Source organism: Rhinatrema bivittatum, chromosome 10 (genome assembly GCF_901001135.1).
Source record: "Rhinatrema bivittatum chromosome 10, aRhiBiv1.1, whole genome shotgun sequence".
NCBI lineage: Eukaryota > Metazoa > Chordata > Amphibia > Gymnophiona > Rhinatrematidae > Rhinatrema > Rhinatrema bivittatum.
The window spans coordinates 99,295,945-99,323,851 of NC_042624.1; the positions used below are offsets into that span (position 1 = coordinate 99,295,945).

General features: G+C 40.9%; 1 protein-coding gene across 5 annotated transcripts in view; it reads right to left on the reverse strand.

The window, feature by feature from the left end:
• Nucleotides 1-9,281: 9,281 nt before the first annotated feature.
• Nucleotides 9,282-27,907, reverse strand: part of MIER1 (MIER1 transcriptional regulator) — a 106,396-nt gene continuing 87,770 nt past the window's right edge. For 4 of the 5 annotated variants that reach the window (XM_029617571.1, XM_029617570.1, XM_029617573.1 and 1 more), the window contains exons 11-13: nt 24,514-24,641; nt 12,245-12,384; nt 9,282-11,733 (exon numbers count right to left, since the gene is read on the reverse strand). In XM_029617571.1, the coding sequence (XP_029473431.1) occupies nt 11,402-11,733; nt 12,245-12,384; nt 24,514-24,641 (600 nt within the window). In that variant the 3' untranslated portion in view covers nt 9,282-11,401. Of the gene's footprint in view, nt 11,734-11,906; nt 11,951-12,244; nt 12,385-24,513; nt 24,642-27,907 lie in introns of all 5 variants that reach the window. The other variant, XM_029617574.1, reaches the window with a different exon arrangement.

The following is a 27,907-nucleotide window of genomic DNA, read 5'->3' on the forward strand; positions in this document are numbered from 1 at the left end:
GCATCTGATTATTATATGCTTGGCTGGAGCAAGCTCAGAACCAGTTCCTTTGTTCTGAAGGGGGGCCATGGGCTGTGAAGTGGTCCAAGCTACTTCTAGTGAAGGGGGGGGGGGGATGCAAAGGGGGCCTAGGTGACAGCCCAGAAGTTCTGTGTGATGCTCCCAGCATTGTACATGCATAGAAGCAGTGCTCTGTGTGTGTTACCTTTCCAACAAGCTTCGTGCTGACCTTGTACACAGTGATGGAATCTAAATTGTACTCTCTCTCTCTCTGTCTCTAATCTCCTCCTTCTCCATTTCCACCATCTTAACTAACTTATACTAGGCGAGAAAAGGTGGGGGCTGGGAGAGAAGTTAACTGTATTTTCTCGCTCATACGGGACTAAATTCACTCTTTATGCTTCTTTTACTAACTAATACAGACACTAATTTAGTAACATAGTAATATGTTAAATGATGATAGATAAAGACCAATTGGCCTTCCCAGTTGAGATTCTTCCTCTCTAGTTTTCTTCCACTTGATAAAATGATTGGAGTCGAGTGGTATCTTATAGGCTAATTTATTAAAGCTTGAGCTTTCAAGGACAGAGTCCATTTCATCAGATGTCCTCGAAAGCTCATGCTTTAATAAATTAATCTATAAGGTGCCACTCGACGCCTGTGATTTTTGCTACACCAGACTAACACGGCTGCCCCTCTGAAGATTTTTAAGTAGATAAATGCTCCTTAGTCACTCAAACAGAGGCACAGGTCTCTGAAATTGTGGTGTGGCGCTGTAAAATGTGATGCTATTTATTTAAAATTTTTATATTCCACCCAGTCTGGTACAATCATGCTAAACGGATCATAATAATAATAATATTAACAAGTTCCTTAGTCATACCAAACGTTTAAACCCTAAAGGAGCTTCCTCATACTCATGTTTCGAGCAGCTCTTTTGCACCAATATTCTTATATGTAAAGTATACCTAATTTTCCCCTACATATAATTTGGGCATCCACATTGAATAATGCTTGGCCTGTAACGAACAAGGCATGGAGTGGCCACCTAGTGGTTAGAGCAGCAAGCCGAGGACCAGGAAAGCCAGGATCCAAATTCTGCTTCTTCCACGGATGCGCCTTGTGACCTTAGGCGAGTCTGTTAACTCTCCATTACTCAGATACTAACTTAGGCCCCTGTCCCAGGCGGCTTACAGTCTACTGTACCTGAATTGTAACTCCCCTTGAGCAGGTTTGGAACGGTAACTAAATCTACAATCCTAGGCCCTGCCAATGCTTGTTTCCGTAAAGTCTGTGGGCATGCAGAACGAGAACCAGATGGGAAGTAGCCAAATGCTATGGCATCATTAAATTGTACAGTAGAGGTCTCCCGTGTGAACATGGATATTATGTAAGTCTCTAATGTTCCCCATTAACTAGCAGGACAATAATCAGTCACAGAAGTAAATGACATTCACCATTGACCCCAAAACAGAAAAGCGCTCTCTGAGCTGCCACTGCACGAGCCTCCTTCAGCTTTTCTGCTCATGCAAAAGGATGTGATTTTTTTGCTCTCTTTCAGCCATTGACTGATTTTTTTCCTCACAATTTCTTCTTTTCTCCTTTCTCTTTCTATCTTATTACAAGTCTCAAATGAAGAAAAAATTATTTCTAAATTCCAAAATTGAGTTTGACCTCTCTTCACAAAGGCAGATACCACACTGGGCTTCAAAAGGAAGTCCCTGCTCTTTCTACAACATGACCACCTTATCAGCAAATCTGGGAATTTTTCATTTCCTGTCATCCTCAGATTGTTGCATGGGGGAGAGGGGGAGGGTAGCAGCATGTGCACAAACTCTCTCACACTAGCACACTCACATCTTCACTCACACACATATATGCTCATTCTCATACACTCACATCTCTCTCTTATCCACACACTGGCACACATACACACACTCATTCACTTCTCGCCCTCTTCCACACACATATGCACTCTCAATCTCTCTTCTCACCTCAATCCTCATTTCCCCAGGCCCAAACGGCAAGCACTACACTTCCTCCTCCTTCTGCAGCTTCGGGCCTGCTCTACCCTTGTTTCATTTTCAGTGTGCGGCCCGACACGACTGATCCTCTTGCATCTGCAGTTTCTCGTTTCATGCAGGGGAAGGCAACGCTTCTGCTTGTCTCGCTTTTGCCACACAGGCCCATGCTTCACGTCGCCTTCCAGGAGAATGGATGCTCCTTCCTTGTGCGCGGGCTGCTTGAGGCCCTTTTTCTTCCAGCCTTCTGCAGCACGGCACCTGGAGTTTTCGAGTGTTGGCCCGGAGATTTGGAAATTCGTTGAGAATTCTGGAGCACCCGTGCCAAATGCAGAGAATTCCCAGGTACACTTATCAGACCAGCATGACGATCGTGTTCACTGCTGAGGCCCCATTGCAAGATGTGCCTAGCTGCCCAGCCCGTGCCCAAATGTCAACCAGGGCCAGAAGCTAACATTAATAGGATTTTTTTACTTCTCAGGCTTCTGGATCAACAAAGAGGAAACCATCACCAACTGAAGGATCATCACCTAAAAAAAAAAAAGGCAGAGTCTGCTCATACTAACCACTAACAACCACTATGACTCGGCTAAGTCAGCGCAGATGCCATTGCCCCTCTTCCAAAGAGGGAGACAAAATGCGCATCAGAACTAAAGTATACAGGAGCTAAAATAGGCCCTGAGGGCACCAAAGACACATTGGCACAGAGAAAAGCACCTTCGGCATCATTGCTCTTTGGCAGACAATTTTCACTAGTGCCGTCAACAAGCAAAGACACTATATCTTTGTCAGCCTCTTCAACTTCTTGATGCTGAGATATAAATATCAGCACCATTCTACCAAAAAAGTCAGTTTATTCCAAATCCACGTCAACTAAACAATCGATGCCCATTCTAACTCCAGAATCAGATAGTTAATCTACTGGGATTCCTCTTTCGAAATAAGACATCATCCCTTTATCAGGAAAATTTGGCTTGGCGAAATCCAGAGCAACTTTGCTCACCTGTAAACAGGGTTCTTCATAAGACAGCAGGATGAATTAGCTAGAATATGTGGCTGACGAAATCTGACATTGCTGACATGGACTCAGCTCTCAGCAAAAACCTTACTGAGTGTAAGTGAGAGTTCCCATATGTGCCCTTTGCCATGGATACACCACAGACATGCTACTGGCCTCTTTGTTAGCGTTCATACTTTTGTGAAATTGATGTTGGTGGAACAACTCTGTTAGTTTTGCTAGATATCTCTTCTGTATTTGATTCTGTTGATTATGCGATATTGTTGTATTGTCTGTTTTGTGGGGACTGGGGAGAATGTGGTGTGGTTGAGTTTCCCCCCCAGTATGTTGGGAAACAAGCAATTCAGGCTGGAAACTTGCCCCAGGGATCAGCCCTTTCTTCTGTTTAACTTATACCTTTAACCATTGGGCATGCTGTTGAAAACTATGGGCATCAGATATCAAATCTATGCAGATGATGTCCAACTTATGTTTTCTGTGAGTAAGAGCATGAATTCTGTTATTGAATGTCTTATATCCTATAGGCCAGAGCTGATAGGTTAGCCCAGAACAAACTCACTTTTAAAGATGAGAAAATGGAAATGCCGTGGATTAGTTGTGCAGGCTATTCCAAGAACACACCACTAATTAGGTTTAAGGATACAGACTTTAAAATTGTTTCCGTGGTCCATGGGAGCCAAGATGGCTGTTGGAAGGCACAGCAAGCCTTGCTTGGTTTTTTTTATTTTTTTTTCCTGTGTATGTCCTTATGGGGAAGTGGAAAAGAAAGAAATGCAGTTACCCAACTGAATCTGCATTGGACCCTCGACCAGCAGGTTTTCCAAAGGGCTACGGTTTGACACATCTGGATCTTTTGACAGGGGAAGGTGTGCTGCCAGGATTTTCAGATGCAGGGTGAGGCCCCTCAATCACCAGGGCCGTGAGAACGTGAGACAGGCTGATTACATCATGGCCTGAAGGGACGTGGTGACTGTGGACATCACCGCATGTGGATTTTGCATCCGTTCTCAAATGAAAAGTATACTCATACGTATGATAAAGGAAAAAAAATATCTGCAGAGACCTGCACTTGTCCCATTGGTTATCCTCCTTCCACCCGTCTCTGAGATGCCAATTATGTCAACATTTTTGTTCACTGTCATACAGTCTAACTCTTCAAGCTTTTTAAATTTTCTAGTATTTGCAAACAGACAAGTCAAGGTATGAGTAATTGTATGCAAAACTTGTGCAGCAGTTGAAATGAGTTGTTTTGAATTATTTTTCTGCTCTTTATTTAAATACACAGGGCTTACATCTGCCTTTATTACAATCTCTCCATTGGGATATTCTAACTTTTCCTTTATCGTGTAAATATACCTCACTCCAAACCAAACACGGAGAGACACTGGGATTCTTGCACCTGCTGGTGATATGCCAGGATTGGTGCCGAGATGAACCTTAACTGAAGAGCTGCTAAAGGCTGAGGCCAAGAGGAAGCAGAAATCCTTCAGTAGGGGTCTCTGGGCACAGGAGAAGGGATCTACACCAAATCAAAAACCTCTTCCACTTGGAACTGTGTGATCTTTTAAAAGCAGCATGACCCTCACCTTCTTCAGAAACAGGAAGAGACACACTCAGGTGAATATTCAAAGGAGCTACATGCATAAACGTAACATACTATTGTAGCAATTTTCCAAAGCCATTGTAGCAATTTTCAAAAGCCCACTTACATAGATAAAGTGCATTTGCACAGGTAAAACCCGGTTTTACGAATGTAAATGCTTCTGAAAATCAGGCCCTCACTGTCTACCAGCTTGGCAGGTAAAGATGGCAGATCCTACCAATCTCCTGGATGATGAGAATCTGAGACTAAATAGAAGGACAAGATATAGGTACTGTACCTGCTGTAGCCAAAGATAGGACAATCTCAGAACCGCTACCTATAGTATTGCCTAACTCTCAAGAAGGAACACAATTTATTTATGTAAAATACTTTTATTCCACTACCTCCATTAGAGTAGGTAGGCTCTAGTTCATTCAGCAGACTGACGGCACCAACAAGCAGGACATCCCCTTTGCATGCCATTGTGGTGATACCTCATGTCTCAATCTGTCTCCTTTTTCTGTGCTAGGGGTCTCGTATAAAAGGTCTGAAAAAGCATACTAGGGGATATGCTGCAAGCCAGCAGTGCAACAAAATTTGAACATACTGGCAGGCACTGATAGGAGCAAGATCAAAAGGTCAGGTAAAACTGCCAGGAGCTCTGCATGGCTCCCTAATTTACGATTTCTCCCTTATCTCTTGATGCCTTACACTTGATTGTTCCTGGCAGTTTTACCTTCCTGAATGATCAAGCTGGCTACACCATTTTAAACGTTTTGTAGTTCCAATTGCCTGCCAGTGTAATTAACTCATGGAGCCGTTTCTGAAGTTCTATTCTGGCTCATTTCTGCTTCCCTGCCTAGATCCTCACCTTGTTCCTCCTGTCTTCCCAGACTTCTACTCTGTACCTACTTTCTTGCCTATCTGGTCACAGTACCTGGCTTTGGCTTTCTGGATTGCAGCCCAGTTTGTGTATGATCTCCCGTTTCCCCATCTAGCTATTCCATGGAATGCTCTTCTGTTTGTTGATCTGACTCTCCTTGCACAGATGTTATGATTTCAGGTAAGTTTACTAATTGAAAGCCTGAACTATCAGTCTCCTATGGCTTGACTACTTGCTAACAGCTAATAAAGGCATTTTATCTGGTAAACAAAGGGTCACATATTAGGCATAATAAAGTAGGTAATCATCCATAAACAATTCAATGATTTTACTTTGATGTGACAGGCTATAGACATGGCAAACTAGCAACATGAATGACAGACCAAGAGCTTTCCTCATACCTGCAATTATATAAATGTACCAGTGTAAATCTAGTTATAAACTAATTTGATACATTTTATTGAAGGCATATATGAAGTGCCTGGTCAAATTACTTATTAGACAATTTTGTGGAATGAATGGTAAATCAGATCTTACATATTCCCTTATTAATTTACATCCATTATGTTTCTTCTTTAATTAAGTCATTTTACTATACATTTACTAATATCAGAAAATAATTACACAAAACATTTTTTTAAAAAATAGTTTAATAAGCTTTTCCAGAATTGCAGACAGGAACCAGGTAAGAAATTTAGGGAAATACCAACAGTGCAAAAGTATGCATGAAAAAGTTTTATAAAATCTGATTTGAAACTAATTCTCCTCCCCCACCCCCTTTAAATCCCACTTGTTTTTGTTTTGTTTTTTTTAATTACAAGGCTCAACAAAAGCTCTTAGACTGGTCATACTTATTTTTTTTACTCAGTCTAAACTCTTAGAAAGCACTTCATGAAACAGAACAATTGATCTCAGGATGGACAGATCATGATAAAGCTAGATAAAATGGACAGAAGTATCACAAGCACACAGAGTTGCTTGCTTTACAATGCACTTTAAAAGCCAGCAAAAATTAGTTCCAAATCATATTAAAATGTTAAATACATTTCCTAGACAAATAAAAAAAAAAAATGCTGCTAGTTGCTATATTACCAGAATTTCAAATAGTATTAGTAGTGCAATGACATATCAAGTTATAATGGCTGCATTTTGAGGAACTACATTGTGGGAAACAGTATAAAGAAAATGCAAAATACATTAAATATTTGTAAGGAATAGCTGAGCATTACATATTTTTTATGGAATGTCTGTTTTTTGTTTTTACTTTTACCAACATGCCCGAAAGGCATGTTTTAAACAAGGAGCAACATTTCTGAAGATACACAGTGCCCTAATCTGCAAACAAGCCTGAGAAGGTTATATTTATAAAGTTTACTATAAATTCAGTTTGCAAGCATTTCATAAATTTGCAAACAAAATGCACAAAACATACATTGAAAATAGGTCTCTGACTACATTTGTAAAGCACATGAAGACCCTCATTATGAAGCATTTTTCTAAGTCCAATCTTTGATAAAAGGCTGCAGAGCCACACTTTGGATTTCAACTGTCTGAAACAAAATAAATGATTATAACTACTCCCTCCAGCAATCTCACTTTGGCAGATGAATATGCATTGCATAAAAAGGATGACCTGACTATGAAAAAGTTTAAGTATGCTTGCACTTGAGTTTCCTTTTAATTCTAGGTGGAAAAAACACATGAGCTGTTATATGAAGCTCAATGCCACTTACAGTGCATTCAGAAAGTATTCAGACCCCTTAACTTTTTCCACATTTTGTCATCAAACAGCCTTTTTCTAAAATGGATAATATGCATTTTTTCCCTCCTCAATCTATACACAATACCCCATAATGACAAAGCAAAATCAGGTTTGTAGAATTTTGTGCAAATTAAAAAAAAATAAAACAAAACTGAAATATCACATTTACATAAGTATTCAGACCCTTTGCTATGACCCTCAAAGTTGAACTCAGATGCACCCTGTTTCCATTGCTCATCTTTGAGATGATTCTCCAACTAGTCCACCTGTGGTAAATTCAACTGATTGGCCATGATTTGGAAAATCACACCTGTCTACATAAGGTTCCATCAGTTGACAAAGCATGTTGGAGCAAAATCAAAGCCATGGCAGTCAGTCTAACTGGGTTTAAAAAAGGTTTGGGTAAGTTCCTAAAGGAAAAATCCATAAACTGCTATTAATCAGTAAGGAATAGTAGCTAGAGTTCTATTTAATGTTTGGGTACTTGTGACTTGGATTGGCCACTGTTGGAAACAGGATACTGGGCTTGATGGACCCTTGGTCTGACCCAGTATGGCATGATCTTATGTTCTTATGTCTGTAGACCTCCGGGACAGGATTGTATCAAGGCACAGATGCTGTGGAAAGATACAAAAAATTTGTTACCCACTGAAGGTCCTGAAGAACAAAGTGGTCTCCATCATTCTTAAATGGAAGACGTTTGGAACCACTGCCCAAACTGAGCAATCGGGGGAGAAGGGCCTTGGTCAGGGTGGTGACCAAGAACCCAATGGTCACTCTGACAGAGTTCTGCTATGGAGAAGGAAGATTCTCCTAAGAAGGACAACTATCTCTGCAGCAATTCACAAATCAGGCTTTTATGGTAGAGTGGCCAGAGGGAAGCCACTCCTCAGTAAGAGGCACATGATAGCCCACTTGGAGTTTGCCAAAAGGCACTTAAAGGACTCTGAGCATAAGAAACTAGATTCTCTTGTCTAATCAAACCAAGATTGAACTCTTTGGCCTGAATGCCAAGTGACATGTCTGGAGGAAACCAAGCCACTCATCACCTAGCAAATACCATCCCAAAGGTGAAGCATGGTGGTGGCAGCATCATGCTGTGGGAATGTTTTTCAGCTGCAGGAAATGGAAGACTAGTCAGGATCGAGGGAAATGAATGGAGCAAACTACAGAGAGATCCTTAAAAACCTGCTCCACAGCACTCTGGACCTCAGACTGGGGCAACGGATTCACCTTCCAAAAGAATAATGACCCTAAGCACCCACCCAAGACAACACAGTAATCGCTTCGGGATAAGTCTGTGAATGTCCTTGAGTGGCCCAGCCAGAACCTGGACTTGAACCTGATCAAACATCGCTAGAGAGACTTGAAAATAGCTGTGCACTGACACTTCCCATCCAACCTGACAAAGCTGGAGAGGATCTGCAGAGAAGAATGGGAGAAAATCCCCAAATCCAGGTGTGCCAAGATTGTAGCTTCATACCCAAGATGACTTAAGGCTGTAATCGCTGCAAAAACTGCCTCAACAAAGTACTGAGTAAAGGGTCTGAATACTTATGTAAATGTGACATTTCAGTTTTTGTTTTTTTTAATTAATTTGCACAAATTTCTACAAAACTGATTTTGCTTTGTCATTATGGGGTATTGTGTACAAATTGAGGAAGGAAAAAATGCATATTATCCATTTTAGAATAAGGCTGTAATGTAACAAAATGTGGAAAAAGTGAAGGGGGTCTGAATATTTTCTGAATATGCTATATCACTCTAATACAAGGTAGGATGGCCTTTAGACAACATGAAGCATTCCAATAGAGGTAAGCAAGGGTATTCATGGGAGATCGAATGCCAATGTCAAATTAGTTTCCTATGCAAATTTTCACATCAATGTAACCATCTTTATACTTTCATAAAATGAGGTCTAAACTACTGGATCCTTCAAATTCTGGGTGGCTAACTTCTTAGCATGTTCTGCTTAATTCAATAAAGTGTTATTTTTATAAAACTATTCAGTCTAATGGGCAGTATACTGTTATTTACAAAACTTTATAAAGGGCTATATATATATATATTTTTTTTTTTTTTTTTTTTTTACAATTTTTATTTCCTTGGATAGAGGCAGAATTTCATCCAATGTACCAGTGCTCCACTGGTTTCACAAGGCAGAACTAAAACATACCTGTAGGTTATGCTTCAGACCTAACTGAAAATCCTATGCATGTAATTTAAAAGGTAGAGGGATAGAGGTGCAGAGCACACATCTCTATCAATGCCCAAAACCCAAATACAGAATTGGATTACAGCAGAAGCTCTTTCTTTTACAAAATCTAATGCAACCTGATATTATTAGAATCATCAAAGGGTTATTAACCAAAGGGAAGATTCAAACCTTGTGGACCAGCATTTACCCCTTCCCACCCAGTATTCTAGAATCTATATACTGGCTCAAAAAATGTGAATGTGTCCTACAAGGTTTTTTTAAATACCCATTGTATGTCCATGTGGAAAAATAAAATCTTCTAAACAAAGCCATAACCACCTAGTTTTGATTTCTATTTACGTCATACACAATTCACATTCTTGGTTGTTTGGGGCCTGACTTATCAAAAGTTTTTCCCTTAGGTACAGAATAAGAGAAAGCCCAGGCCCACAAAATTCTGTCCTAAAAAAAATGGATTTGCAACTCATAGTGATATTGCTGCGCCATCGGTGGGGGGAAGAAGGGGGACCTCATTAAGAAACAGCCACCAAGGGGGAAAAAAGTGTCAGCTATACTCAGGGTAATCCCCTCGACAGAACCAGCCCACCCTGTCCGGCTTGCTTTCTCCCCTAAATGCCAGCACTATGCGCAGTTTCAAAACTCACATGACAGCTCTGCATCATGAGATTAGCATAGCTGGCCTGCAAGTTTTGAAACTGCTTGCGGTTCCGGCCTTTGGAAGAGAGTAGGGCTGGAATAAGGGCAGAGGTTTGCCAACTTCTGTCCTAAAATAATTTAGCAGTAGCATTTACTCTAATTCATCATTTTATTCCTACTGTACTCACACTTGTTCCTTCCTCCCCTACACAGTCTGAATTGCTGAACTCTTCTCCTTGGTATAGACTCATCCAAGCAAACTGCAACAGAAGTTCAATGAACAATCCAATCCAAGGCTCTGGCTAACAATACTAAATGAATTTAAGCGCTGAGCTGACATTTTGCCTTTGTCTTGCTAAAACAAAATATTTAAATGCAACAAAGTTTGTGCAATTCAAGTGTCATGCTTAATTCCACAAATCTCCAATTCACTATTCATTTGAATGAAGAAAAATCTGGATCTCATAATTAAATATGAACATTACACTCAAATAGGAAACATGACAAAAGGTACTACAAACATAAATTCATTCACTAAAACAGCATTTGCAAAATAAAATGAAGCAGACTTTCAGAATATTGATTCATCTCATAAAAGGTCATCAACTGTACAAGTTATGAAAATTATACAAGCTTTGTTTAAGAAAGAACAGTTCATTCAAGACATAAGTACTGTAAAAATCTTTCAAAGGCTACAAAGAAATCTGGAAAAATACAGAATGTATTTCTTTAGCCCAGATAAGAATGTGAAAAGACATCATTGATGTCAACAATTTACATACACAAACCTGACCTGGTTTATCGTTTAAACTTCTATATATAAAAAATGATGCCAATATAACTTTCAGGATCCGTGGGCTTCCTTAATTTTACAACATATTTAAGTAAAGATTATTGTTTTCAAGTTATTTCCAAATGAGTTCCATCAAAAGAAGCATCTTTAGATGATTAAATATGAACCAATTCATTATGTACATAAAAGCACTGTATCAGTGTATCTCAATGTCTGTCCTTTTCACAGAAGGCCCATACACCTTCCATTTCAGTAACAGAAATAAATGATCTTCATCACTACAGCTTTTCTTTCTGGGAAAGGGAAAAAAAAAAAACCAAACAAGTTACTGGATTCCAAAAGTCAACTAAGAGGCCTTAGAAGAAAATGGCAGACTACTCCTAAGAATCAATTTAAGGTCACCCACCAACCCTGAAAATTTTAATTTTTTTATTTTTTTATTTAGATGTCCTAGAATTTACTCCGTAGAATAAAAGGGGGTCTTAAATTCAGTCGTCCAAAGTTTCCAGTTCTTCAAATTTCCCATGTGAAAATGGTTCCTGGAAAAACTCCGAGGAACCTGAACTCTCTTTGTCATTGCTGTTGATTCGTCGTCTCTTAATGGGTCTTTCGTTTTTTTCTTCAGTATTCTCACTTTCGCTTCTGGTGTTCACGTGCAGGCTTTTGGGGTCCCCGGAAATGTTTTCTGTTTCGTAGCCATTGCTGTCTACATCTGCGTGAGGCAGCTCCTTGTTGCTGTTGGTGGGCCCGTTGACGTGTAATCCTTCAATTTTTACTTCATCTTTAATTGATATTTCAGCTGAGACATGGGCAGATACACCTAAAAAGATTAAATGGAAACTGTAAATTACTGCAAGCGACAAAAAACCTAAGGGACGGTTATACAACAAGGGCCACTAAATAAATACTGGATCTTAAAAGGGCATATATTTAATATAGTTGTCTGCTCAAAAACTACTTGAATTACAGGGGGTAAAAACAAGATGAGGTTACCTTAGAGTGAGCTGTATACCAGCCCCAGCCTGCCATCTTGTCTACTGCAAGGTGATGAGGGAGAGAAGACTGTCACTCTTGAGAAACTAAGAGCAAGACTCTTCAAGTTCTTTTGGAGGCAAAGTGGAAAAAGGAACAACTATCTAAGGATAAGAGGTGTAGGTATGTGACAAGTGGAGGTGGAGACACATTTCAAGTTACTTTCACAACTTCTAAGTAGAGGTAGAATGCCAAGTGCACAGATAATCAAATACTTCCCAGGTTTATTTGTGCCGGTGTTTCTCTGAAAAGGAAAAGTAAACAATCACCTGGAGACAAAACACACTTGGGCTGCTTACCATTTTGATTGCTGTTGCTGGCTGTGCTATCCTCTCTCTCAGACTGGCTAGTGCTGCTGTTGGATGTAGTAGGAGGAGGGGATGGTGCTCGACTGGAAGCAGCACTTTCACTTTCATCTAGAAGACGATCCATATAATCCCTGAAAGGACAAAATAAATATCGGCGTGAGATTGGTCTTTATGTATCTTGAAGTGCAATTGAAAAGAAAGTTGTTCCCTCTGTGTGCCGCATGATTTGTGAAAAGCACCCAAAAACAGGAAACTGCTCCCAATCCCATAATCAATCAATCAGTGACTCACATCTGGAGGAGGAGCCTGTGTGTTCTTAAAAACTCACGTTCTACACCTCTGTAATATCTTTTTATTAAACACAAGAATAATCCAATCTACAAAAAAATCCAGTTCTCTCTAGCACAGATACTGCTACTAGAACTCTGCACCAACTAAATTAATCACAACTCTTTCTGTCAATATAAAGGGCCATTTCGGATAGACATGCTACTTAACAGAACTGGGGGGGCCCCCCCAAAAAAAAAAATAGCTATAGAAAGTATTCTTAGAAGTTGTGTCTGTGCATCCAGGTGCTGGCATGCCCTTTCACTTGTGCATATTGTCAGAAATGATACATTTTTATGTTGAAACGCCTCTTATAAAATATTATATAATCAGATTCTATGTACAATAAACCAAAATTTATATCAAGTTCCTGCAAATCAAACTCTGTGCTTTTTTTTTAAATATTGTCTTGTCAGTCCAGAGTACTATAAATCCAAAAGGTGGGAATGAAGGAAGAGGTGCTGGTAGGTGGAAATTTTAATCTGCTGGATGTGGACTGGAGTAGTCTTTCTGCAGAATCAATAAGTAGAGAGACTGCGGATGCCTTTCAAGGAAATATGCTCATACAACTAGTGATAGAACCCATGAGAGGAGGGGTAATACTGGTGCCTACCTGAGTATTAGTAGTCAGATAGCATGGTTTGATATAAATGGTCAAGGCAGAGAGAAGTCACATGAAGCTAACAGACCTGGATTTCAAAAATAATGACTTGGATAAAATGAGGATATACTTGAGGAAGTGACAGAAGACTGGGAGAAGATGGGTGAAAAGGAAAAGTGCACTAAACTAAAAGATAAAATTTGCCATATTAGGTCAGACTAGAGATCAAGCAAGCTCACTATCCTGTTTCCAGCAGTGGCCAATCCAGGTCACAAGTACCTGGCAGGACCCCAAAAGGTTAATATATTCTATGCTGCTTATACTAGACATAAGCAGTGGATTTCCCCAAGTCCATCGTAATAATGGTTTATGGACTTTTCTTCCAAGAACATGGCTTATACCTTTTTTAAACCCAGCTACAACAGCTTTTACCACATCCTCCGGCAACAAATTCCAGAGTTTAAATTATGGTGTTGAGTAAAAAAAATATTTTGTCCTATTTGTCTTAAATGATTTACCTAGTAACTTTATTGCATGTCTCCTAATTTTTGTATTTTTTGAAAGAGTAAACAACTGATTTGCATTTACCTGTTCCACTCCATTTATTTTATCATCTTCTATATCATCTCTTCTCAGCTGTCTTTTCCAAGCTGAAAAGTTCTAACTTCTTTAGTCTTTCCTAAAGTAATATTTAACCCCCTTTATCATTTTGATCACCCTTCTCCATAACTTTTCTTATTCAGTTACAGTGGACCCTCGAGTTACAACCGGTCTTAAACATATGTTAGAGGATGTTCATTTTTGTACAGTGGTTCAAGCTTCCATTCTTCCACTACTGGATTACTGTATTATTATCTATCTAGGTCTGCCTTCCTCTTCTTTATGACCAATTCAGTTGTTACAAAACTCTGCTGCTATTCACTGGAATCAAGCATAGAGATCATATCGCTCCCATCCTAGCCAGTTTACACTGGCTACCGATTATACAACATATAAAACTGCAATGTTAACCTTCAAGTTGATCTTATCTGACAAATCTCCATGGGCAAATGCTCTAGTCAGACTACTGTACAACAAGGGTTTTGAGAACCCAACAAACAGGCCGATACAGAAAGAAATGTGGGAGAGCGGGTGAGCGCCTGCTCTCCCGGCGCGCACACAGGCCAGTGTCCTGGGCGCGCGATCCAGTAAAGAAAAATATGCTAATTAGGGCCCGCGGTAAAAGGAGGCGCTAGGGACACTAGCACGTCCCTAGCGCCTCCTTTTTGACAGGAGCAGTGGCTGTCAGCGGGTTTGACAGCTGACGCTCAATTGTTCCGGCTTCAGTTCTCTAGCTCGCTGACAGCCATGGGTTCGGAAACCGGCAAAATTGAGCATCCTGTTTTCAACCCGCGAGCCGCGGGCTGATTTTAAATTTTTTTTTTAAAATGTAATTATTTTTTACTTTTGGGACCTCCGACTTAATATCGCCATGATATTAAGTCGGAGGGTGTACAGAAAAGTAGTTTTTACTGCTTTTCTGTACACTTTCCCGGTGCCGGCAGAAATTAATGCCTACCTTTGGGTAGGCATTAATTTCTGAAAGTAAAATGTGCGGCTTGGCTCCACATTTTACTTACTGAATCGTGCGGGAATAACTAATAGGGCCATCAACATGTATTTGCATGTTGCGGGCGCTATTAGTTTCGGGGGGGGGGGGGGGGGGGGTTGGCCGCGCGTTTTCGACGCGCTATTACCCCTTACTGAATAAGGGGTAAAGCTAGCACGCGTGTCCAAACGCGGGTTAACAGTGCACTCTGCCGGAGCGCACTGTACTGTATCGGCCCTGAAAGAGGGTTACTGGAGATGCCTTCAGTGCCTCAGGCTCGTCTGGCTGTCACCAGAGATTGTCCTTTCTCTGTTGCTGCTCCAACATTCTGGAATATATTACCAGAAGAAATCCGGAAACTGGACAATGCTAAAACTTTTAAGTCGATGCTTAGGACCTTTTTGATTAAGCAGGCTTTTTATTGAGGAATTTATGATTCTCGGGACTGTATTAAGACAGTTGGTGATTCATAGATCTGATTGCATTTTAGCTATTTGTTACTCTATCAGGCTAGTAGTTTTTATGTTATGATAAATTTTGTGTTATATTTTTATGCGTTTATGCATTTGTATTATTTTGATAAACCCATGCTCCCAGTCTCACCCACACATACACACATTCAAGCTCCCATTCTCACCCATACATACACATATTCAAGCACCCATTCTTACCCACATATTTAAGCTTCTCACCCACACACACAAACCCAGACTCCCATTCTTGCCTTACTAATCTATTAGATTAGTATCACATACACACATTTTCAAGCTCCCATTTTTCCCCAAGGGCATCACATACACACATTTTCAAGCTCCCATTCTCACCTACACACAAACCCAGGCTCCCATTCTCACCCACACACATTCAAGATTCCAATCTCACTCCCACACACACCCAGGCTCCAATTTTCACCCACACATACACATTCAAGCGCGTGCACACCTTCCGCTTCCTCCCCCCAAAGCAAGAAGATCAGCTGGCCTCTCCTGCTGCCACCGGCCTCCTGCTATCTTCGGGCTGTACGGCCCACTGATCTTCCTGCTTTTGGGGGGGGGGGGGCAAGGGGGAGGAAGTGGAAATTGTGCGCTGTGCTTCCGCTCCCCCCACTCCAAACAGGAAGATCGGTCGGCCATATGGCCGCAGCACTGCTTCCCCATGTGTGCCGTGATGGCGCGCCAGGCATGGGTCCTCCTGTTCGTTGTCGTGGGGATGGGATCCCGCGATAGCCTTGCAGTTCTGGTGCCAGTTGGGTAGGCCTGGGTCTAAATTGGGTGGGCAGCTGCCCACCCAGGCCCACTTGTGGCTATGCCACTGCCACATACTGACCTAAAAAATTTCAATGTAGTATCCACAATAACTCCAGAATCCTTTTCCTGGGTGGTAACTCCTAATACCAAACCCAACAATGTGTATCTAGAGTGGCTATTATTTTTCCCCAAGGGCATCACTTTGCACTTGCCCACATTATATTTCACCTGTTACTTAGATGCCCAGTTTCCCAGCCTAGAAAGGTCTTCCTGCAATTCTTCACAATCTACTCCTGTTTTAACATGTTTGAATAATTTTATGTTATCTGCAAATTTGATCACCTTACTTGTTCCATATTATTTATATAAATGTTAAACAGCAACGGTCCTAGTACAGATCCCTAGGACACTTTACTTGTTCGTCTCTCTCTATTGGGAGCATTTACTCCAAACTCCCTGATCCTATCTTTTAACCAGTTACCAACCCACAGTAAGACACTGCTTCCTATCTCATGATTTTTGGCAAATGCCTTCTAAAAAGCCAAATACATTACATCGATACCATCAAAAAATTCTAATAGATTAGTAAGGCAAGACTTCCCTTCATTAAATCCATTTTAACTTTTTTACATTAGGCCATGTCTATCCATATGCCCACTAAGTCTGTACTTAAGAATAGATTATACTATTTTGCCCAGCACCAACGTTAGGCTCACTGGGCTATATTTTCTCTGACCACCCTGAAGTCCTTTTTAAAAATAGACATTGTATTGGCTACCCTTCTGTCTTCATGCACTGGTTACAGACTGCTAGAACAGGTCTGCAATTTCATATTTGAGTTCTTTTATAATTCCGAGTGAATACTATCCATCGTGGTGACTTGTTAATCTATAGTTTGTCAAGTTGTTCTATTACATCTTCCAATTTCATAGTTATTTACTTTAGTTCCTCTGAATCATCACCTCCAAAGATAGCTACTGGTATGGGTGTCTCCCCCAACATCTTCCCTGGTCATCTAGTGGTCCAACCGACCCCTCACAGGCGTCTTGCTTTTGATGTATTTGAAACATTAGCTTTTGCCTCATTGACAACTTTCTTATCAAATCTTTTCTTGCCTAACTTGCCAGTGTTTTTGTTCTTTCCTATTTGGATTTACCTTCCATTTTTTAAGAAATGCCTTTTTATTTTTAATAGCCTCTCACTTTACCACTTAACCATACTTGCAGTCATCTGGTTTTTATTTGATCTTTGTTGATGTTATAAAGAAATTGCACATTTTAGCAGTATTTTGGATATGTGTAGGAAAAAGAGGCATCAAAGATAACTCCAAGGGTACAGGCTGAGGGGACTGGGAGGATTATAGTGTTATCCACAGAAATAAAGAAAGGAAGAAGATGAAAAGTGGGCTTGGGGGAAAGATAAGGAGCTTTGTCTTGTTCATGTTAGGTTTAAGGGGGTGGAGGGACACCCAGGTAGCATTGACAGACAAGCAGGCAGGGATCTGGCATTGGATTCTTGATGAAATTTCAGGTGTAGAGAGGTAAATCTGGGAATCATCAGCATAAAGACTGTATTGAAAGCCATGAAAAGAAATCAAAGCACCAAAGGAATTAGTATACAGAGAGAAGAGGGCTCAGGACAGAATCCTGAACCAAAACTCACAACACAAAAAAACCCTGGTACTCACCAGAATTGAAAAAAATGAAACACGACCTAAGAATCAAAGAAAAGAAATGGTGCAAAGATCCCTCTCCTATACAACTTGCAAAATACAAATCCTCTCTACACATCTACCGAGAGACCATCCTTAAAACCAAGCGAGACTTCTACGCTCTGAGAATCCACAACTTGCAATACAATGCCAAAACCCTATTCGCATATGTCTCTGATCTTACTAAAACTTCCCCCACCCCCATATCTGACGAAGACTCCAAAACAAAATGTGAGGACCTCACACAATTTTTCCACGACAAAATTTCTAAACTCATGGTACGTTTTCCATTTGCCACCGTAATCACCAAAGCCCTCCCAAAATACCCTCATGCTACCCTAAACTCCTTTGAGACCACTGCCTCGACCGAAATAGAATCACTCTTAAAGAAAATGAAACCCTCATCACACCCATCTGATACGATTCCTACTAAATCCCTCCTGTCCATCCCTAACATAATAGCCCAACCCCTAGCCAACATCATCAACAGTTCACTCACTCTTGGAAATGTTCCAACATCACTAAAACAAGCTATTGTCAACCCATCCTAAAGAAACCGAAGCTTGACCCTACGGAACTGGATAACTATCTACCAATCTCTAACTTACCCTTCCTAGCAAAAATTCTGGAAAAAGTGGTAAACCTCCAACTCACTATCTAGAAAAACATAATATTCTATTCCCTTCGCATTTTGGCTTCTTAAGTTCTTCAGTACAGAAACCCTCCTGATCTCTCTCAGATTCTCTACTCAAAGGATTGGACAAAGGCCACTCTTACATCCTTGCATTGCTAGATATATTTTCCGCCTTTGACACCATAAGCCACATCATCTTAACTTGACTGGCTCACTGAAATTGGCATTTCAGGAACCTCACTTCGCTGGTTCGAATCTTACCTAAATAACAGACACTACAAAGTCAGAATAGGTAACAGTGAATCCAAAGCAATCAACCTATCACGAGGCGTTCCACAGGGCTCTTCACTATCCTCTACACTTTTCAACATTTACCTACTGCCTCTCTGCCATCTCCTCTCTGAACTTGGTCTTACACACTTCATTTATGCGGATGACGTACAAATCCTTATCCCTATTACTGACTCTTTATCCAAATCCCTCAAAACCTGGGAAAACTCTCTCTCTGCAATCAACAATCTTCTCACTAACCTTAACCTCGCACTCAATACATCCAAAACTGAACTCATCATCATATCACCCCACTCCACCACAATACCATTACCCTCTCCGAAATCAACTCCCCACCCCCTTCAATATCCATTTCACAACATGTACGAGACCTAGGCATCATCATAGATAACTAACTAAACCTAAAAATAATTATTAACTCCACAATGAAAGAATGCTGTTACAAACTTCACATACTAAAGAAATTAAGACCCCTCCTCCACTTCAACGACTTCCATACACTACTCGAGTCACTATTTTCTTGAAAATAGACTATTGCAACGCCCTCCTTCTAGGCCTCCCCAAAAATACCATCAATCCACTCCAAATGCTGCAAAATGCCGCCACCTGTATCCTTACTAACACTCGCAAAAACGAACACATCACCTCTATTCTTAAAGAATTACATTGGCTCCCAATCTCATTCCGAATTCGCTACAAGACTCTCTCAATCATACACAAAACTTTACACAACTAAAATATGCACTGGCTTAACGACTCCTTATATTTCCACATCTCTAATAGACCCACCAGATCTCACTATATGGCAACCTTACACACACCCTCTCCTAATCTTACTCATCTTACTACCACGAAAGAACGTGCACTATCCATTGCAGGGCCCTCAATCTGGAATTCTATGCCCACGGACCTACGCCAAGAGCACTGCCCACAGAAATTAAAAAAAAAACCCACAACTGAAAACATGGCTATTCAAACAGGTATTTACGTGACCCCACCTACACATACATGCCCTCCCCTCATTAATGCTACAACACTACTACATTCTACACAACTCTTTATGTAGTTCCCCTTAATTGCCTTGCCCCAGTTCATTAACCTTTCCCCTTTTATAAAACATAACTTTCTTTGACTCAGTCATAATTATTATAACTATGATTACAATTTCTTTAAGGAATACCTGTAAACGAATAAATAATGCGTAACATGTAATATGAATAATAGGTAACATGACCTTTTCATTGACAATTTATATTGTCTAAAGTACTGTAAAAAAGTTATAATTAAATAAAAAAAAACTTCTCTGACTCAATCTGTCTTTCTGGGCCACTCGATATAATCTTTCTTCCTACCGCTATGTAAATACTTTAATATAACTTCATATTGTACACACAGTTCAATTTTATTATTTACTCAACCAGTTCTAGGTTATTGTTTTTATGAAAACAGTTCATTGTAAATCTCATATGTTGTTATACCTGTTCCATGTAAACAGATATGATATGCCAATGAATGTCGGTATAGAAAAACTTTAAATAAATAAAATAAATACTAATTGATAGTGGGATGGCAGCAGAGGAGAATCTGCCAGAGAAAATACTAAAAGTGTGATGGGAGAAGTAAGAAGAGAACCAAGACAGGACAAAGGATCAAGGAGTAGGTGATGATCAACATGTCAAAAGCAACAGATAGTTCAAGGAGGACAAAGACTGAGTAAAGGCTTTTGGTTTTAGCCATAAAAAGGTCATTGGAATTTGGCAAGAGCTGTTTCTGTGGAATGTAGAGGGCAAAAACCAGACTGTAGTGGATCAAGAATGGCTTGAGATGAAAAAGTCAAGACAGCAGCGGTGAACAGCATGTTCAAGTAGTCTGGAAGCAAAAGGGAGGGGGGAGATGGGACGACAGTTGGCAGGATAGGTATGGTCTAGTGAGGGTTTTTTGAGTAGTGTGATCACAGCAAGTTTGAAGACAGCAGAACTGTAGCAGTGCAAAGAAGTGCAGAGTCATGCATATGGGGAGTGGAAATCCGAATGAACTGTTTTCGATGGGGGGAGAAAGGCTGATGTGCACGGAGCAGGAGAGAGACCTTGGGGTGATGGTGTCTAATGATCTGAAGTCGGCGAAACAATGTGACAAGGCGATAGCTAAAGCCAGAAGAATTCTGGGCTGCATAGAGGAATATCAAGTAAGAAAAGGGAAGTGATTATCCCCTTGTACATGTCCTTGGTGAGGCCTCATCTGGAGTACTCTGTTCAGTTCTGGAGACCGTATCTCCAAAGAGACAGAGACAGGATGGAGGTGGTCCAGAGAAGGGCAACCAAAAAGGTGGATGGTCTTTATTGAATGACTTATGAGGAGAGATTGAAGAATCTAAATATGTACACCCTGGAGGAAAGGAGGAGCAGAGGTGATATGATACAGATTTTCAGATACTTGAAAGGTTTTAATGATCCAAAGACAATGACAAACCTTTTCCGTCAGAAAAAAATCAACAGAGCCAGGGGTCACGATTTGAAGCTCCAGGGAGGAAGACTCAGAACCAATGTCAGGAAGTATTTCTTCACGGAGAGGGTGGTGGATGCCTGGAATGCCTTTCCGGAGGAAGTGGTGAAGACCAGAACTGTGAAGGACTTCAAAGGGGCGTGGGATAAACACTGTGGATCCATAAAGTCTAGAGGACGTGAATGAAGAGTGGGTGGCTCGCGGGAATGACGGCTACTACCTGGAGATAATACCCTTATTCAATAAACATACACACGGTTAATGCGACTCCAACATTGCTCTAAGCTTCAACGGCAAGAGGAAATGTGGAAAAAGATTTGCATTCACAAAAAGGCGGGGAGTAGCTTGCTTGTTACGGTGGTTACTACCCCGAACCAAATAAGCCTGATACTTCACTTTCAATGCATATCCAGCATAACTCTCTGCTTCAACGGCAGGAGGGAATGAAGAAAAGTGGATCTATATACAGACAAGGACTGAATTATATAGACTGGGTAAACAAATAAGCATGGGTGCTTATTGCGGGGGTTCCTACCCCTAACTAATTAAGCTAGATATTTCACTTAGATGCAGTTCCAACACTGCTCTCTACATTAATAGTGGGGGTGGAAGAGAAATAGAACCAAAAGGTTACTAAGAGCCAAGAGTAACAGATAAGTATGAGAAAAAAAAAGTACAAAGCTAGCTGGGCAGACTGGATGGGCCGTTTGGTCTTCTGCTGTCATTTCTATGTTTCTAAGTGACTGAAGATGTGACAGATGGAAGGGATGACTGCAGTGGAGGCAAAGCTGAGGAACTGGGTGGAAATGGAGTCTGAGGAACAAGTCGTGAGTTTGAAGGAGAGAAGATGGGTAGTTTCTCCACTGTGACTTCAGAAAAAGAGGACAGATTGGCAGACGGTAGAGGTGAATTGGTTAGAAACACAAGACTAATTGTGTTAATCTTGTCATGGAAGTAGTCAGCCATGGTCTGGGCAGAGAGTGAAAGGAAAGGCAGAGGAAGTTTGAGGAGAGTATTGTGAAAGGGAAAAGGTGAGGCAAAGGAAGTTTGAGGAGAGAATTGAGTATGGCAAAGAGACAGCGAGAGTTGGATGCAAGAGAGTTTGTCAGACAGATGTCTTGCTTGGCAAGTGCAATAGAAGACTGGAAGGCAGTCAGCATGAATTTGAAATGTATGAAGTGTGCACAGGCACGGGATTTTAGCAAAAACATTCTGCACTAGCACTTTGATACAATTTGTACCCTGGAATTATAGTGTCCCGTTGGTGATCCTCTTTCCACCAAGTCTCTGAGATGCCTATTATGTCTGTGTGTTCATGTAATACCATACATTCTGAGGTTGATATTCAGTGCCACTTAGCTGGATAAGTTCAAACTCACCTGGCTAAGTGGCGCTGTTTGAATGTTTGGCTGTGTTCAGCGCTTGCCTCTTAGCCAGACAACTATATTCAGTACACTGCAAGCAAAACATTTATGCAGTTAAGGTTAAGCTATTTTGTCCCTTCCTGGACCACAAAGCATGCAGGTATGTAATGCACTTGAAGGTAGTTTCACATTTTGACTACTAGCCTGCGAGGGAGTCAGTTGGACCATTAGATGATGGAGAGGTTAAAGGGGCACTTAGAGAAGATAAGGCCATCTCGGAAAGATTAAACGACTTCTTTGCTTCGGTGTTTACTGAAGAGGATGTTGGGGAGATACCCTTTCCGGAAAAGGTTTTCATGGGTAATGATTCAGAGGGACTGAACCAAATCACGGTAAACTTAGAAGATGTGGTAGGCCTGATTGACAAATAGAAGAGTACTAAGTCACCTGGACCGGATGGTATACACCCCAGGGTTCTGAAGGAACTAAAAAATGAAATTTCAGATTTATTAGTAAAAATTTGTAACCTAATCATTAAAATCATCCATTGTACCTGATGACTGGAGGATGGCTAATGTAGCCCTAATATTTAAAAAGGGCTCCAGGGGCGATCCGGGAAACTACATACCAGTTAGCCTGGAAAATGTTCTAAAGATCAAAATCACAGAACATATAGAAAGGCATGGTTTAATGGAACAAAGTCAGCATGACTTTACCCAAGGCAAGTCTTGCCTCACAAATCTGTTTCACTTTTTTGAAGGGGTTAATAAACATGTAGATAAAGGTGAACTGGTAGATGTAGTATATTTGGATTTTCAGAAGGCATTTGACCAAGTTCCTCATCAGAGGCTTCTAGGAAAAGTAAAAAGTCATGGGAAAGGTGGCGATGTCCTTTCGTGGATTACAAACTGGTTAAAAGACAGGAAACAGAGTAGGATTAAATGGACAATTTTCTCAGTGGAGGGGGGTGAGCAATGGAGTGCCTCAGGGATCTGTACTGGGACCTGTGCTTTTCAATATATTTATAAATGATCTGGAAAGGAATAAGACAAGTGAGGTAATCAAATTTGCAGATGATACAAAATTATTCAGAGTAGGTTTGTTAATCGATACTTTTAAAAGAAGGGGTGGGACAAATATAATAGTAGATGTTGACATAAGATTGGTTTGTCTCGTTTAATCTATTCAGTTGTCCCTGCCTAAACAACTATCTCCAGTCACCTTACTCCCTTGCTCTTAACATGCCATTTTTCCCCAAGAATGCTTGAATTTTCTCAAAGTTTTGTTCATAAATACTTCGGAAATATGAATATGAAATGGCTTCTCCAGCACTCCTTCCCACTAGTATTTTTTTATATGCTCTTTGCAAAATTTCCAACAATATATTAAATGTCTTTTTGGGAAAGAAGAGTTGGGGGGGTTAGGGGAAATCTCAAAGCTATACCCAAGTTCAAATTAAAAGCTTTGAGCTTCAGTGAAAATTCCTTCCAGTGCCAGAAATTATGTCATATGTACCACACATTGTCAACATGCAACTGCATCACCACTGTGCTGAGTGAGCCATGAGCTGTGACAAACTAATAGTTCTATAAAAGTTTTAAAATTTTAGATTGTGATTTTTTTGAGCAAAGGTTTTCTAGTGTTGATGATTACTTGCAAATAGAAACTAGTACAGTTTCACAATGTACTGTGATAATTCTTTATTGGTCATGTGACTAATAACACTATTTTCTTGTTAAATGAAGTATTAGGTGTTTTTCCACACCTTTTTCCCTTCAACTGCTCTTTCAAATCCCAGCATGCATGGCGAGCCACTTCATATTTGTTGATCTTACTCTTAAAAATCTGAACTCAGCCACACACACTCAATTTTTTTTCTAAGGCCTCGGACCTCCAAGGTATGTGAGGTTTTGGCCTCTAAACCACTAGTAGCAATAAAAAATGCTAGCACTTTTTTTTCCGGATCCCAGTACACAGGGAAATAGCTGGTCTTACGTTACACCAGGATGAAGGTTGTACTTCTTTTTTCCAAAGCGAGTTTGCTGAGCAAAGAAGTCATAACGTTCCGATTTCTTCCACATGTAATAAAATGACACACATTCTCCGACAGACCTTGTTCTGACCTAAAGAATGCAGGTCAAAGAAATATTTGTTAGCTGAAGGTATTACTTACTCACCAATGAGTTTGACAACCGATCCAGGCTTGTTTTATTTTATTCAAACTATTTATAAACACATTTCCTGTAGATACTTTTTAATTGCTCTTAGTGAAAGCCTTGTCATTCAGTTCTATGATTCTATCATACCACCACTTTTCTTTCAAACTTTGCCTTTAATATAGCCATACCACAATATCAGGTGAACATCCTGCGTGAATGTACATCGTAAATGAGAAATTATTTATGATGAAAGCACGTTGCCCACCATAATCCATAAAGAGTGCCCAAACAGAATGAAAAGGAGAGAGAGCTTTAACTATTGCAGAGATGTTCTATTTCCAAAATGTGCCACACTTTAGTGTAGTTTAGTTTATTTATCCTTGATTACCCACAAAACACAAGATTAATGTGGCTTATAATAATTTAAAAACATAAATGATTTTACATAACACAGCAAACATACAATAAAACATAACATATGAAAACATACCATTCTAATATGTGGTGTGTGGGAGGGGTCTAGTATATTTCTATTTGGAGGCAAATACTAATTTAGCAGCTAACGAGTAGCTTGCCACACTTTTCTTGTTGAGAATGCACTTTTTAGATGCAATACTACAACTCAGAAGCAACATCACAAATTCCATTGGAAGCTCGAGTCCTGTTACCTTATGAATTAGTATTACCACCTCTTTTCAAAAACTTTGGATTTGGGGGCAATCCCACCATATATGGGTAACGATCTGGTTGTTAAGAACATGTTTGCTTACCTATAAACAGGTTTTCCATAGACAGTAGGATGAATTGGCTATTAAGCATGGACGACATCATCCATCAGCACAGATACTGGCCCAACTCTCAGAGCTCAGTAAATATACTGTGTATGCCTGGGAATCCCCTCAGGCATGTGCTGCCTTGTGAGCTCCCAGTCTCTTCTACAGATTACACTTTAGCGAGATATTAGAGTCTCCGGGTTGGTGAGCAAACATTAAGTATGGCTAATTCATCATACTATCTATGAAGAACCCTATTTACAGGTAAGCAGATTAACTTTTTCCGTCGACAAGTTGGGGGGGGAGGGGAGGAACCAAGTAGAGGGCCGCAATGCAAGACAAACTACTGAAATGAGCAATTCAATGCCACCAGAGAAGATTGGACTAGTGGGTGAACAGGCTGCACAAAACTGCCGGTCCAGCATTACTACCCCATTGAGACATACAGTTAAGACAATAGTGGGATGCGAAGCTGTGAACGGACAACCAAGCAAGCAGCATTGCAAATGTCTTCAATGGAAGTGGCTCTCAGATGAGTCACTGAAGTCACTATGGCTTTCATTTGATGAGCTGACAGTCTAAGATCTACAAAACAACTAGTGCATTAACAGTGCGTGTTACAGTCTGCTAGCCAATTAGACAGATCTTTTTGCAACTGCCAATCCCAATCTATTGGGATCAAAGGATATGAACGGCTAAGAAGTTCAATGATGACTTTGTAGTCGTCAAGTAATAGACTAGGTCAGCAGGGGTGTAGGGTGACAGCTGAAGTTAGTCATGCACCAGAAAATTTGTTGCTGTCAGATGCCCTAGAACACAGTCCACCCTCCTACATTACCTTGTGAGCACATACAGTCCCTTACCTAATACAAAATAAGAGTGTACAAATTAGAAAGCAAAGTTGCTGACTTGTAACAGGTGTTCTCCCAGGACAGCAGGATGTAAGTCCTCACATGTGGGTGACATCATCAGGATGGAGCCCAATCACGGAACACTTCTGTCAAAGTTTCTAGAACTCTGACTGGCACACTGAGTATGCCCAGCATGCCACCAACCCTGCACCTAGCAGGGGTCCCTCTTCAGTCTCGTTTGTAGCAAAAGTATGAGCAAAAAATAGAATAATAAAACATAAGCGAACCCGGGGTGGCAGGCAGGTTTCGTGAGGACTAACATCCTGCTGTCCTGGGAGAACACCTGTTACAGGCAAACAACTCTGCTTTCTCCCAGGACAAGCAGGATGGTAGCCCTCACATGTGGGTGAACAGCGAGCTACAGGATGCCCGAATAGAATGAACCAAAACACCCAACAGCGTGCAACAGGCACAACAACTGGGGTGGTTTTGGGTATGAGGGCAGCCTGAGTTTCTCAGTGGGTCGCAGGAAGGAAGTTGGGTTATTAAACTGGAAACAAATTACGCAGGACAGACTGGCCCGAAGATAGAATCCTGCCTGCCAGCCTTGTCGAGACAATAATGAGCTGCAAAGGTGTGGAAAGAGCTCCTTGTGGCAGCTCTGTAGATGTCAGCAAGAGGTACAGAACGGAGGTGTGCTACTGACATTGCCATGGCTCTTACTGAATGTGCTTTTACGCGTCCCTGTAGCAGAAGGCCTGCTTGTTGGTAGCAGAATGAAATGCAGTCCACCAGCCAGGTGGACAGAGTCTGCTTGCCAACCGGAACTCCCAATTTGGTTTTATCGAAGGAGACAAACAGTTGGGTGGACTTCCTATGGGCTGCAGTGCGGTCCAAATAAAAGGCAAGGGCACGTTTACAGTCCAAGGAATGCAGAGCCCACTCACCTGGTTGTGAGTGAGGTCTTGGAAAAAAGGTGGGAAGTATTATCGACTGATTTAAGTGGAAATCAGAAGCTACCTTTGGTAGGAATTTAGGGTGAGTGTGGAGTGCCATACGATCGTGAAGAAATTTGGTATACATTGGGTAAGTTACCAGCACCTGTAGCTCACTGACTCTGCGAGCTGATATTATAGCGACTAGAAAGATCACTTTCCAAGTGAGATGTCGAAGCTTGCAGGAATGTAGAGGCTCGAACGGAGGTCGCATGAGCCGCGCTAGAACAACATTGAGGTCCCATGACGGGACCGGAGGATGCAGTGGAGGCTTCAGCTGGAGTAAGCCTCTCATAAAGCGCCCTACCAGGGGTTGCACCGAGATCAGGGCATCACCTAAAGCTTTGTGGTAAGCGGCTATGGCGCTGACATGCACTCGGATGGAGGAAGTTTGTAGGCCAGACCCCGAGAGGTGCCAGAGATAGTCCAGGAACCTTGTTGTGGGGCAGGAAAAGGGATCTATTTCTTTTGTGGTGCACCATGAGGAGAATCTTTTCCATTTGGAACAATAAGATCTCCTAATAGAAGGCTTTCATAAAGCTATGAGGACCTGGGATACTACAATCCCTTAACCTGACAATGTATTAACCTTTCAACATCCAAGCTGTCAG